General features: G+C 39.0%; 1 protein-coding gene across 6 annotated transcripts in view; it reads left to right on the top strand.

Moving 5' to 3' along the window:
- The window catches only part of NEDD4 (NEDD4 E3 ubiquitin protein ligase), a 67,560-nt gene extending 56,009 nt beyond the window's left edge, over positions 1 to 11,551 (top strand). For all 6 annotated transcript variants that reach the window (XM_072870714.1, XM_072870712.1, XM_072870713.1 and 3 more), the window contains 11 exons: positions 619 to 848; positions 1,470 to 1,591; positions 1,687 to 1,757; positions 3,340 to 3,435; positions 4,480 to 4,553; positions 4,695 to 4,755; positions 5,339 to 5,398; positions 5,496 to 5,603; positions 6,208 to 6,304; positions 9,570 to 9,642; positions 9,718 to 11,551. In XM_072870714.1, coding sequence (XP_072726815.1) covers positions 619 to 848; positions 1,470 to 1,591; positions 1,687 to 1,757; positions 3,340 to 3,435; positions 4,480 to 4,553; positions 4,695 to 4,755; positions 5,339 to 5,398; positions 5,496 to 5,603; positions 6,208 to 6,304; positions 9,570 to 9,642; positions 9,718 to 9,820 — 1,095 coding nt within the window. In that variant the 3' untranslated portion in view covers positions 9,821 to 11,551. The remainder of the gene's footprint in view (positions 1 to 618; positions 849 to 1,469; positions 1,592 to 1,686; positions 1,758 to 3,339; positions 3,436 to 4,479; positions 4,554 to 4,694; positions 4,756 to 5,338; positions 5,399 to 5,495; positions 5,604 to 6,207; positions 6,305 to 9,569; positions 9,643 to 9,717) is intronic.
- The last annotated feature ends 3,038 nt before the right edge of the window (positions 11,552 to 14,589 follow it).

The raw sequence follows: 14,589 nt of genomic DNA, 5'->3' as shown, positions 1-14,589 counted from the left end.
CTGAAAGCTCAGCAGCAAATATGAGCTCCTTGGATATTTTTATTTAAGTATTTCCCTATATGATAGTAAATATAAACCTTGTGATTTGTTCCTGTGACTTCAAATTTTAAGTGGACTGATTTTTATTTTAATATTGTACCAATACTTGTTTGTCATGTATGTCTTAAGTAAGAGAACGGGACACCTAGCCTTATAGTTAGAATATTGAACTAGAAGGTGAAATAAGTCAGGTAAAATTGTTTCAAAACAATTTTATTTATAAACGCTGAGCTTTTTTTTTAATCAAGCTTATAATATGATGAATTTTCAGTGTTGAAAGAGATTCTATGCCTTACTGCATGCAGAACAACTGAGCATATACTGTTACTAGTAAGAACTTATTTTAACCCTGTTTTCTTGGTATGAAAGAGAACTTAGTATCTGGAACTCTCCATGCTAGTTGAATTGTATGTAAGTAGAGCCTCTTGTCAATCATATTGTGTTATGTTTCCAAATTATTTAAGAAAAGGATGTGTGCCATTCTTTCTTTGTTTACAGAATTTGCATACTCTGCAAGACTGAAAGATGCTGGGTTTTATTCTATTATTCCATGTTTTTATATATTTTTTCTTTTTTTAGAGTGATATTCCAAATAGATTTGAAATGAAAATTCATCGCACAACAATCCTTGAAGATTCTTACAGAAGAATTATAGCTGTAAAGAGAGCAGATTTCCTTAAAGCAAGACTTTGGATTGAATTTGATGGTGAAAAAGGTTTAGACTATGGAGGAGTGGCCAGGGAATGGTTCTTCCTTCTCTCTAAAGAAATGTTTAATCCTTATTATGGATTGTTCGAATATTCAGCTACGTAAGTAATACAGGTCTGGAAGGCATGAAGACTAGTTAGGGAAAGCAGATCAATTGTATTTCTCATACCTACTTTAAGAATGGAATTACTTCCCCCACCCCCCAACTGTATAGGAGGGTTTAGTTGTTAATAACTGCAATATTCTGCACCTAGTTCTTTGTTTGACAGAAGAACCATGTGGAGACAGTACCTGTATTTTTTTTTCAGCAGTCTAACATAAGCCATGTCATCTTTGCATAGACAAGCATATGCTTGCAACCATCTTATGCTTGCTACTTGCAGAAGAGGCAGTGATTTAACAAATAATGCGGAGAATGTTATTCTGACTACTTTAAAATTAATAGGAGTTAAGCCTTTCTCTTTGGTATATCTCTAACTTACAAAGGTAGTTTGTGGTGTTTCAAAACTGTTATTTCTGCTATGCTAATAGAATCTTCTATTGAGTATTGTTTAATATTAGACTAGTGATTTATTAATCCAAATATGATTATTTTTTCAACTTCATGAAAAGTAGTACCTGATTTAACTAGTTATGTCTTTCAGATCTTCAAATGTGGGACTGTTCCAATAGTACAACATCTTGTTTTTCTTTCTCTTCCCTGCTCCCTCCCTCAACTCCAGAGATAACTATACTCTGCAGATCAATCCAAACTCTGGACTTTGCAATGAAGATCATCTCTCTTACTTCAAGTTTATAGGTCGGGTAGCTGGAATGGCTGTTTACCATGGCAAACTTTTGGATGGTTAGTATTTATTTTATGTAATATGATATTTAGATTAATAGTGTGCATATTTTGAATTTTAAGTTACAGTTCAATTTATTTGTTCTTCTTTAAAGCCTTTTTTATTCGTCCTTTTTACAAGATGATGCTCCAAAAACCAATAACGCTTCATGATATGGAGTCTGTGGTAAGTAATTTGCTTTATCATGTATCTTAGGATTTCCTTTTCATATTCATTTTTTTAATATATCTTTAATGACATTGTGAAGGTTGAAAGTGCATGATTCAAATAAATTTTAGGTTGTATCTTTTATAAGTCTGTAAGCTGTATAGGAATTAAAACTTCCAATGAAAATCAGACACCCCTAGACTCTGGTTTAAGTCAGTTAAGCTGTATTGAAAACTTGACTCTAAACTTTCTATGATGTTTTCTTAAAATATGTTTAGACACTAAGGTTCTTTAAATATAAACATCTTTGGGATCCCTGTGTCAACCTGTTTTTTGAATTAGTTTATGTCTTTTGATTATTAAAAAGAAACATTCTTATACTTTCAGAGACTGAAAATATTAATGAGCGATACAATGTAACATTTTTAGAGGAAAACATGGTCCTTACAATTGTCTTGTTTGTTAGTTTCCCTGATAATGGCTCTTATCTAGAGTACTCATGGGCAGAGTGATTTGTATTCGACCTCTTTAATCTATTACTGGTGTTGCTGTCCTATAAGAATACAGAATATAGTTCCTATCTGTTTCTGAGTAATAGATTTATAGATGTGTCCTGATTTCCCCCCCCTCCCCCCCCAGTACTACAGAATCATAGCGTGGTTTGGGTTGGAAGGGACCTTAAAGATCACCTAGTTCCAAGTCCCCTGCCATGGGCAGGGACACCTTCCACTAGATTGGGTTGCTCAAAGCCCCATCCAACCTGGCCTTGAACATTTCTAAGGAGAGGGCATCCACAAATTCTCTGGGTAACCTGTTCCAGTGTCTCACTACCCTCACAGTAAAGAATTTCTTCCTAATATCTAAGCTACATCTACCCTCTTTCAGTTTAAAACCATTACCCCTCGTCCTATCGCTGAACTCCTGGATAAAGAGTCCCTCCCCCTCTTTCCTGTAGGCCCCCTTTTAAGTACTGGAAGGCTACTATAAGGTCTCCCCAGAGCCTTCTCTTCTCTAGGCTAAACAACCCCAACTCCCTCAGCCTGTCCTCGCAGGGGAGGTGCTCCAGCTCCCTGATCATCTCTCTGGCCCTTCTCTGAACCTGCTCAAGCAGGTCCATGTGTTTCTTATGCTGGGGACCCCAGAGAACACAGTACTCCAGGTGGGGTCTCAGGAGAGCGGAGGAGGGGGAGAATCACCTCTTTTGACCTGCTGGCCACACTTCTTCTGATGAAGCACAGGATGCGATTGGCTTTATCTTAATTTTCATTTCCTAAGGCTCTTTGTAGTAACACCTAACAATAAAGGGAAGATAAATACAGGATGAGAGACAGAGAAGAGTCCAAAACACATTACTTCAGATAATGCTGTGACATCTTATCATCATTTTGCTACGTGAGAGAATTTTAGTCCTGAGATTGCTGAGTCTTCAGGTTTCAAATGTCTTTAAAGGTCTTTGTGGCTTTGTACAATTGCAGAATCTCTGTATCCAATACAGGATTATCCTAGGCAGCAGCATTCACTGGGCTGTAATGAAGCCTTTTGTAGCTTAAAAGGTGGCTACTCTATTTTGTATTTACTATTTTGTTATTCTCTCTCTTAGGATAGTGAATATTACAATTCTCTGAGATGGATTCTTGAAAATGATCCAACAGAACTGGACCTAAGATTTATAGTTGATGAAGAACTTTTTGGTCAGGTCAGTATATTTACGTACACTTGACCTGTGAAATTAGCTGATTTTATCTCTGTGGTATTAAGAAAAACCCTTCATTCACAGTCACGTTGGTTTGTTCACTCAGCTGCTTCTTTTAGCTGGCACATGCTCATGCAGTGCTCTGTTAGCCTGGCTGTGATGTGATAAAGGACTTGGGAATAAGCAGAGCTTTAAAAAATAGCTCGTGCTTTTTTCTTAAGTAATACTTGTATTGAAATGTAGCTGTTGCTGTGAATGCAACTGAGGCTAAGATACCCATACTCCCATTACTTAATCTGGAGTAGAGGTTGGGTTTATGTGATTGGCTGGAAAGGATGAGCTCTTTTGGAAATGGTTGGAATCATAAATTTCCCTGGGAGATAATAATAGTGTTTTTTCTCTAAGATGTACTAGAAAACTATGGAATAAACAAGTTTGTTGTTGTGTAGAAAGCTATCTAAGATAAGTCATGTACAAATACCACAGGTCTTGAATAAAAATTTCAAATTAGAGGATAGTAGGATAGGATAATAGCCTTTGTGGTCTTGTGTAACTAAAGTGATCCTAAGTAGGAGCGTGAAAATGTACATCTGTAATGAACTGAAAATCAGATATTTGTCTACTGAGGTTCTAGTAATATAAGTCATTATATAACAGATATGCATATTGGTTCACTTATTTACTGGGACCATTGCTGAAATTGTTCTGTAAGTGTTTTTCCTTGAAATTTGGGAAAAAGGCTGGGTCATTGAATATGCAGTTAGTGAAGTCCACATTACTGACAACTTGTGTGCAAACTTAGGTGATTTATTGTAGCAGGTCAGAAAAAATGGAGGTTGCCCATTGCAGTCTGGCATCCCTGCGTAATACATTTTTTAAAACAATCAACCAAATTCTATTTATTCAGGTGACCTGTGAAACTGGTTCTATTTCTCATAGTTTTCAAATTCTGCAGTCTTCAAGAGTTAGCTAAATTACCTAATATTAACATATGAATTCTGTTACATACGTATTTCATTTAAGACCTATTCTGTGTATTGCATTTAGACCCATCAACATGAACTGAAAAGTGGTGGATCAGAAATAGTTGTCACCAACAAGAACAAGAGAGACTACATTCAGTAAGTAGTGGTCACTGTGTGATGTATCTCACTGGATTGCCCCTCTAGTGATAGGGGCTGTGTGTTAGTTGTATCAACAAAAGGAAGTTGTTGCTTTGTATATAAATTGCCTTTATTTTAAATGTTTTTGGTTTTTTACAGTCTTGTAATTCAGTGGAGATTTGTGAGCAGAGTACAGAAACAAATGGCAGCCTTTAAAGAGGTATAGTTTTAATTACAAAAAAATTTTAAGAATCTGTTGCATCTAAGCTTAGACAAGCTTTTCTGGACATCCTGAAGACCCACAGATAATGTTGTTACAGCTATAAAAAAGGCAGTGATGCTGTTTGTAGTGTCAGTTTTGAATTATTTCAGACTTAAAAATCTTTTTGGTATATTTTTACTGAGGTGTTTAATAACTCATATTGAAAAATTTGCTTATTTCTCAATCCTGGCTGACAGCTTTAGCTGTAGTGCAAACTATTTAATGAACTCTGCAGAAATGAAAATTAAATCAAACTAATAGAATTAAATTAAACTAGCTGGTTTATCCTTATTTGTATAAATGATATTACATATATGATATTCAGACTTATATATTCACCATCAGTGTAGCACAATAAAGATGTGAGATAAGTCAGAATTGAAAGTGCTATAAACAAACTGGGGACTGCTGGTGTCCAAACATCTGTATTTGATGTATTGCTTTGGCTCTGTTTACTAAAGCATCTAAATATCATTCTCAGTGAATAAAAATGCTTAAATAATGTTGACTTGATCTTTTAAAAACTCCCTCATCTTTTTAGGGCTTTTTTGAACTAATACCGCAGGATCTGATTAAAATTTTTGATGAAAATGAGCTAGAGGTAAGTGTATCATGGAAAAGAAAACAAATTATGTTGAAACTTAATGTTACTGACTTAAACTTTGTTCTGGCTTTTTTTTTTTTTTAAATGTGTGTAGTTATTAATGTGTGGACTGGGAGATGTGGATGTGGCTGATTGGAAACTACATACAAAATACAAAAATGGCTACAACATAAACCATCAAGTAATACAGTGGTTCTGGAAGGTATTGTGAAGTTCTACTATTTTTTTACTTAAAACCTGTTCAAAAGCTGTTGCCTTTCAGCTATGCTAGTTTATCGTGTGATTCATCAATAGGTAGGTAAATATTTGACCATTAAAACTCCTGAGAAAGATAGTAAGAAAACTAAAGATGAGATGCATGGTAAGAATGTAAATACACTACTGATACTTGCTTTTACGAAAAAATCTATGTCTGGCTGGGGTTAAAGATATTTCTGTGTAGGTTTTTCTGGCATGGTTACACTAAAGAGGTGTTAAACTCTTCTGTTTAATAAATTACAGGAATTTGGCTGCTAGTTCATAACATCAGGAAACTTCAAAGAAAGTAGGGGCCAAATCTTCAAGGGAAGTATTTTAACAGCCTGCTAAGCCAGTAACCGTACTCTTGTTACAGTGCCATTAAAAAATTGTTGACTTCATAGCTTTTAGCAATAGGCAGAGAAGTAGGCTATGTGTGTCACTAAAAAAACCGCATATATATATATAAAGGATAATGATTTCGAGATAGAAACTATGTTGCATAAATCTGCTAGCTTAAAACCTTAATTTAAAAATAAATCTTTAATTGTAATCATTATCATACATAGGCAGTCTTAATGATGGACTCTGAAAGGAGAATAAGATTGCTTCAATTTGTTACTGGCACATCACGCGTACCTATGAATGGGTTTGCTGAGCTGTATGGTGAGTACTTATGATTATGTTCACAATAAAGTAACAGAGAATGTGATACCGATAGTGTCATGATATTTGACTTCAAACATAGGCACATTATTATTCAAATTTTGCTTTAAAAATGAGTATATACTAGCAGTTTTAAGAAGCAAAGTTAGAGAAGAGTCACTTAGATCACACGTTTCCCATGTTCTAGAAATACTTCATTTTAATTCTGTTCTTGGAAGTTTTTAAAAGTATAGGACTTCTCAAATTAATGTGGATTTTAAAGTTGTACAGAGCTGCAAAAATCTCTGTTTAACACGTGATTGAGCTTGAAGAAAATTCTCAGTTAGATAAGATCTGATTACAAAGATATGCTGGCATCAGCAGTTAACTTCAGATTCTTGTAAGTTCCCCAACTGCTTTTATCTGCTCACAAGCCACAGTTCTACAGATAACAATTTTTTTTAAGGATATACTCTAAAGAGGACCACTGACATGACACAAGTTAAACATAATGCCAAAAGAAAAGTAGTGAACCTACAATGCAGAGACTGAAACAAGCAGATGGCAGCAGGGAGCAGACTTTAATACCAAAGCCAGAAAACCCACTGTGGAAAGACCGCAGGCAAGCGGATAGAACAGCCCACAAAGGGTGGGGGTGTTTTGCTTATGGGAAGTCTGTTTTCAGCTGCCATCAGCTATTATGTTTTCTGCTAGACTACTTTATTAAGGCTAAAAGTGCTTGAGATCCTATGCAAATGACTGAATAGCCTAACTTGTGTATTTGAGTAAACATTTCCTTCTTTGTAAACAAGACAGTAATTTGTTTATAAAACACTAGAATTTCGAACAAATACCACCCACTGTGTGTCCCCATTTCTGCTTCTTCGTTTTCATTGTAAATACTCGGTTTATTTTTTCCATTCCATCAGTGAATGAGTTGTGAGTTCCAATGGGAAGGACAGTGCCCTCAGTGGACTTGAGACATGTGCCTGCTGTTGCACCTGAACCTTGGTACTGTTGGAGTTACAACACATGCTTATCACAGTGGAACCCGATCAGAATTCTGCTGCCTCTGAATTTTTGTTTATTTGTCTAAAAACTCTACCAGAGACAGAACTAAGGAATGATATAGGGAAAGAAACTACTGAAGCTCTTGGCTCCTTTCTGCCCAGGGATTAGGATATCCTTGGGCAGTCTTCTGGCCAAGTCACAGTTTCTGTAGTTCTATTCACTCATTAATGAAAAATTCAATTAGCAGTTGTCTTGCACAGTGCTTTGTTTCTTTCTCTTGCAGTTACTTCTGCTTTACTGTGGCCAGCATGCCATCCTCACTAAACCCCAGTAATGATCACAGTCACATTTCTAGTACCTGCTTGTATTTGAAGAACTGTAGGTGGTTCTTCAGTGCTTTGTGTTGGTACGTGGCTTTTTGCTGCTGCCGGGCTGCCGCTGTGGTTGTTCTCTTCCCACCTTCGGGCTGCAGTCCTAGAAAGTCTCCTGCTTTCTAGCGGGAGATCTCCCTCTTGTGGCCCAGAGAGGCATTTCTGCTCATAAAACGGGAGTGCTTGGTGTATGGGGGCAAATCCACCCAAGTTTGAGAACTAGGACATAGAACAAATGTGGCTTTCTTGTATTTCTTGTCTTCCCTGCTTTGCCAGTCTCTAGTTAATTAGTTGGATAGCTAAAATGAAGTCTTATTCTTACCTAGCTATTAAAATGGAGTTTTATTTTCTTGTCACACGGTAGAATGCACCATCAGTCATAGAGCTGCCTCTCTGCTTCATCCTTATTCCAGGCATTCTTACTAGTTACCTTTTGTAACCAGCCTTCTGCATTGAAGAAACAAGTAACCCAAAGAAGAAAGTAAAGAAGAGAAGCTGGAAGTGTTTCCACAACTACTGACATATCTGCCTCACTGATAATATTTTAGGATGAAGTGCTCAGTGCCAGCTCTCATCTGTCTGGTTCATTCACTAGACTTGTATGAAGTATAGTTTCTGTGCATTGATTGGTATTTCCTACCTTTTTGTGTATGTTAGTAATTGTGAAAGGGATGTTTGGGATGAATTGTCTTTGTTTTTTGTTGGGTTTTTTTTCCTATATATAAGTTGGCTAACATCTTCTTCCAAATCCACTTCTACAATGTACATTATTACATGTTGTTATAATACCATTTCATTATGAATACGTATACATTTCTCTTTTTATGTCTCCATAAAACCACAAATGAAATCTTTTTGAACTGACAATTATAACTTACATAGTTTAAAAAACCAAACAAACAGAACATTTTGGAGGAGTCATAAAAAAACCCAGGAAGGTGTCTTTCTGCATTATAAAACCAAATTAATTTCATAGGTCTAAAGGTACTCTACACAGCACTTATACCTCATCTGTATTCAGAGATCAACCTGTTCTCATTACTGCTGTTCATCTTTAATCTGAAACATGTTTCACATCTTCCATTTCAGAAGCTGAAGGCTACTCGTTCTTGGGTAGCTGTCTGCCTTGGAATACAATTCTCTAACTGTATTGATGGTCTCCTTGTAGAATAGTCAGAGAACACCCACATTCAGAGATAATCTCCTGTTCTCTGACGAGATAGTGATTTTTTTTTTAACTACACAGTCTTCTCCAGGCATACACAAATGCTTTCAACAGCTTGGGGAAATAGTTACAAAATGCCCTTGCATCCACTTGGCAAGACTTGAGAGGTCCAAGAAACTTTCAGATATGACATGCTGTAAGACAGTTGCTGAAGGCAACAGGCATAGCTGGAACTGCACTTGCTAGGCAAAAATTCTCTCAGGTGCATATGTACATCCGTGGAGTACACATATGGTTACCGTGTTCCAAAAAGTTCTCAGTTACTCTGCTCTCTTGCGTAGGTAGAGGTGGATATTGAATACTTTCTGCCAGGTTATATAATTTGGCACATTGTGATAAACATGTCTAAATTTTTACATGCAAAGTTTATAGAGTATAAAACTCTCTTCTGCATAAAATTTTTCAATGCCAACTACTATGCATATGCATTTAGGTCTTAGACTTCTGAGCTTAAGGTGTTAAAAGTCTCTTGAAATTAAGATATAGCAAGAAATAATTAAAAATACAAGTGAATTTGGATTATTGACCATTACTGAGTATAGACTGTATTTGATTCATATAGGTAGCTCCTACTAATGTCAGAATTGGATTACAAAATACCAAAATATTTCATAATTTGAATATCTAATTATAAAAGATTGTCATAATGGGGTGAAAATTGATGTATTCTTCTCTGCAGGTTCAAATGGACCACAGTTGTTTACAGTTGAACAGTGGGGTACCCCTGAAAAACTGCCAAGAGCTCATACCTGGTGAGTATTTAATTTAAGTAAATTATGACCTTTAGTAAGAGTGATAAAATACTTAAGTTTTCATCTGTTTTTCAGCTTTAATCGCTTGGATTTGCCTCCATATGACTCATTTGAAGATTTATGGGATAAACTTCTTCTAGCGATTGAAAATACTCAGGGTTTTGATGGGGTTGATTAACAGACTTAAATTGTATTGGTCCAGTGCTGCAATTTAATTTTAAGGGTTTACAAACAGATTTGAATTTTCCAGGGACTACCATTGTATTTAGTCACATGGCTATTGAATCGTCATAGTATCACTTGTAAAATAAGTAAGTATTAAAAATTCACAAACTTTTGAAAATGTATTTTGCCATTTCCACAGTTTTCTGTACTTTGCTAATAACTACAATATACACATTGGATGGGCCAGTGCCAAGTAAGTAAAAAACTAAAATGTTTTTAAGCAGTTGCCTCTTCTACAGTATTTGACGTTGTCCTGCTGTAAACTACTGAAGTAAAACTGTGAAGAAATCTTTGCAGAGGGTGTAAATTTAAATTCCTGCTTGAAGAGGAGCAACTGAAATTGTTAAACTGTTTAAAAATAAAATAAATTAAAAAAACAACAAAACCCCACTCCCCCCCCCCCCCCCCCCCAAAATAAACAAACCCCCAAACCATCAAACTTATGTAATGCAGTATCATAATCTGTGCTGCTTCAGGCTGTTTGCTACAGATCTGCCCAAAGCACCTTATAATTCAGCATATTAGGTAAAACATTGGAAAGCATTTGTTTGCATTATCAGCCATCAGTTTGCAGAACATTGACTTGCTGACACATTTTATTTGTTAGATTTCTGTTTCTAACTTGCTTTTGTTAAAACAGTGTAACAAAACCAGGATTTTTATATAAAACAGGCAAGCAGCATAATTCTGAACTGTAATGAGAAATTATATCCATTTTTTGTCTCAATTTGTATACTGTCGTTGGTTTATTGAGTGTTCATCACTTTTTTGAGAAATTTGTAGTTCAACGATGGATATTTTCAATTCAGCCTTTTGCAACAAATTAATCTTAAAGTGAAATTTGTATGGATATCACTCAGTATTAGTTACTGGTAGTTAGAGGCCTTTATTATCCATTCTTGCAGTATTGCACTACATAACAATAAAGAACATGTTTACAGGGTTTTCTGGGCCAAATTCAGCAGTCTGATACGTGCAAACTTCTCTGAACTGCATGGAGGTTATGCACATGTAACCAGGTGCAGAATTTGGTTCTGTAATATGTTTACAGGTTATGCTAGTTTCTATAGCTGCATTTTTATATTTTTTTCTCCACTGTTAGTTAGAAACCAAATTTGTTAATACAGTATAACCAAAGTCATAACCACCAATGTGCAATTTATTGTAGATCAACTTGTCATATAAATATTAGTTTGATTTATTTTGTAAATGTGGGTATTTTTTGTATTAATGTTAACACTTTTTGAGCAAGTGCTGGTTAAAATGATAAGCAAAGTTGGTTCTAAAAGAAAAAATTGGTTTATATACTTGGCTTGCTCTAATTTTAACATTTTATTACCAATATGATCTGAGGAAATGACAGTACCTAGCTTTGGCCAGCAAACTTCTGTTTAGTCACAGTCTTTATAAATATGCAAGAAGGAAGTGTAGCACATCTCTCTATAAAGATATGTAAATTATGTAACAAATGTAATGGGTCTTAAGGGATATTTAAAATCCCACTTTGTTTTATTCTTTGACTAGGCCATTAGAGAATATGACATGTAAATAAAGGTAACTTATACAAATTTCCCAAATCTATATGCAGTTTTGTAAAACATGAATGATATATCAGTAAATCTGTATAGATTTGAATGTAGCAGGTTTTGTTGCATACTTTAAAGTATAAAATAAGGATCCTGAGAGCAGTAAATAAAAGTTTATTCTAATAAGTTGTGACTCCGTTCTTTCAAGTGCAAATCGGTAGTCTTGAAATAGCAAGAATTCAGTAATTTTAGTGTACTCCTCGGTAGACCAGGGCAGCAGTTCCACCACAATACGCTGCTACTTTTGTATAGGTGTTGAGGTGCAGCAGTGCTGTTTCCTAGTGTTCTGCTCCCACGACATGCAGTCTTTGAAAAATTAATATCATGTTTTTATAAAAGCTCTAGGTTGCTGTGAGCCTTCATTGTATGGCCAGCCTAGAAACACTACATGGCAGACAGGCAATGGTAGAGGCCCCACAGAAATGCCAGCTGACTGCTGCTGAGGGAGGGTCAGGTTCCTCTCTTCTGCTGTAGGAACACCCTTCTCAGCTGGTCAGCAGGCGTGCAGCCAACAGACTTCAGTGGCGAGTGCGGCAGGGGTGCAAAAGGGGCCCCAAAACTCGGCTCCAGGCAGCATGGACTGCCCAGCAGTGATGGGGATGCGCTGCAGGGCTTGGTCCCCAGTGCCAGCTGGGGGAAGCAGCCCTGGCTCATGGGTGGAAGCTCATGGAGAAGGATGCTGCTGCCAGGTCTTGGGCTGCAGGAAGTACCTGTTGCCTCTTCCTGGAGCCAGGGCAGGGCTGGCCTTGCCTGCAGAAGCTCTGCTGTGGGCAAGGCACTGAGTTGCCCCATGAAAGAGCTACAGGAAAAGTGTAGTGTAGGAAGTGAAGTGTAGGAAAAGCGTAGGAAAAGTCAAGTGTAGGAAGACCTGTAGCATCAGGAAGGATAAACAGCAAGAGGTTATAAGGGTCTTCGCAGAGACCTTGTAGAGGCAAAAGACCAAATCACGCAGTGAGAATAAGAAGGGGCAGCTGGAGGCCCTACTTAGGCAGGTGGTGGATGGAGATTCTCAAGATGGGTGAAGCTGAAAGCTTGTGACTTCTGGCATCAGAAGAAAGGCTTCTTCTCTACCCTTAGGTATGAATTCACAAAATTGCTATGGCGCTGTAACAGATGAAGAAAGGAACAAGTTGCATTAAGGGAAAGGTTCAAAGCCAGATGGGCCTGAACCAAGCGTTCACACCGAGAAGTGGTGGGTGACAGAGTGCAGAGAGTCCCTTCTGTGGGCTTTAAACTACATTTGTTGAGGAATGGTGATAACAGCTTGTGGTTAAGTAAGAGAAGAGAGGTCAATGGTGTTAAGTACTGGTGCAGAGTGATGGCAGCGAGGCAGCCCCTGTGGAGGATGCTACAGGCTGAAGGGGGCCCACCTCATGTGCCGGAACATGCTCACAGGCAGCCAGGGAAAGACCAGGAGGAGCAAGAGACATGGCTTATATGGCTGGAGCCACTCGGATGTAGGGAGGTCTGTGGAAGGGGTGACAGGCTGGTACAGAGCTTTGCCAGCTCTGAGTCAGGGCAGGCGCCTGTATGGGAAACATCCTGGTGAAGACTTGTCCTAGGCCGCCTGTTCGTCGTGAGGAAGTGGGCAGAGTGGTCTTGAAGCATCTCAAGGAATCCTGAAATTGCAAACCCTGGCTCTTGCAGGAGACTAAACGCCCTGACGTCTGCGGGAAGGGCAGTGTGAGGGGATGCAATCCGGGAGGTTTCGGGAGGGGGTCACGAACAACTAAACAAGGGTGCTGGCTTGGCCAACCTGGGTGCTGCTCTCCTGGATCTGCTGCATGTCCTGTTGTACTTGTATTTTCTGCACGTAACACTCTGTATACACTTAGATTTTGGGGGGCAACTCCAAAGATGCTACCATGAACACTTACCTATTTTTTTCACCGGGAACACTGTTCCTAGTATGGCTCTGTGGGCCAGCTGCAGACCGCTGACTGTGGCATTACGGATGAGAATCTAACATCTGCTTCCTTGTGTGTTAACGACCATCTCTGTTACACTGTAATTTCATTACTCTTAACACTCAGCAGCGCCAGATGAGGGGTAAGGCAGGAAAATTTCCAGGTAGGTAAGAGCTAAATGTACCAATCTGTTGAAAAAAGGAGTACATAGGGTTGACATTTGGTAAGAGATTTTGTGCACATCTGGTTAAAAAGCATAGATCTGTGAAGAAAGTATCTTTTAAGGGGAGACTTGAGCAAGATGCTAATTCTAGAGCAGGGACTGACCGTCACATGAGGGAGAAGAGGGCTGCAACAGGAATAGTTTCACTCTTCTCAGCTTTAAAAACACTGCACTGAAAATTCACAGGTGTTTTTGGTAGTAGTTTTCTGGGCTGCTGCAAGCCTGAGAGCTGTAAGCTAAACAGTTCCCTGCCCTTGGTTATGGCTTCTGCAGGTAAATACTGATTCAAACTGGCTTTAACAGAACCTGAAAAACGGAGCTGAGACTGTGCCCTGCCTGTAGTCCTCCTCCTTTTTTCTCTTCGCAAAACGGAGCTGAGACTGTGCCCTGCCTGTAGTCCTCCTCCTTTTTTCTCTTCGCAAAACGGAGCTGAGACTGTGCCCTGCCTGTAGTCCTCCTCCTTTTTTCTCTTCGCAAAACGGAGCTGAGACTGTGCCCTGCCTGTAGTCCTCCTCCTTTTTTCTCTTCGCAAAACGGCTGAGACTGTGCCCTGCCTGTAGTCCTCCTCCTTTTTTCTCTTCGCAAAACGGAGCTGAGACTGTGCCCTGCCTGTAGTCCTCCTCCTTTTTTCTCTTCGCAAAACGGCTGAGACTGTGCCCTGCCTGTAGTCCTCCTCCTTTTTTCTCTTCGCAAAACGGCTGAGACTGTGCCCTGCCTGTAGTCCTTTTCTTCTCGCAGCGCGGTACCTTCCCGGCCCCCGCGCTGCTCCAGGCGGCGGCGCCGGGGAAGGCCGCCAGGTGGCGCCGTCGCGGTGCTGGGCCGGCCGCGCCGCGGGGCCCGTCCCGCGCGGCCGGCGGGAGGGAGAGCGGTCCCGGCCTCGCGCCCCGCCGAGCCGCAAGCGTGAGGGGGCTCGGCTGTCACCGCTGCCTGGAGCGGGGCGGGAAGCAGGGGGATGTGATTTGGGCAGCAAGCTTCTTAGAAGGTGGGGTTAGATGGTCCCAGGACG

This window comes from Ciconia boyciana, chromosome 8 (assembly GCF_034638445.1).
Source record: "Ciconia boyciana chromosome 8, ASM3463844v1, whole genome shotgun sequence".
Lineage (NCBI taxonomy): Eukaryota > Metazoa > Chordata > Aves > Ciconiiformes > Ciconiidae > Ciconia > Ciconia boyciana.
Note: the sequence above shows the minus strand (reverse complement) of the source record. Positions and strands in the feature narration are given on the sequence as shown.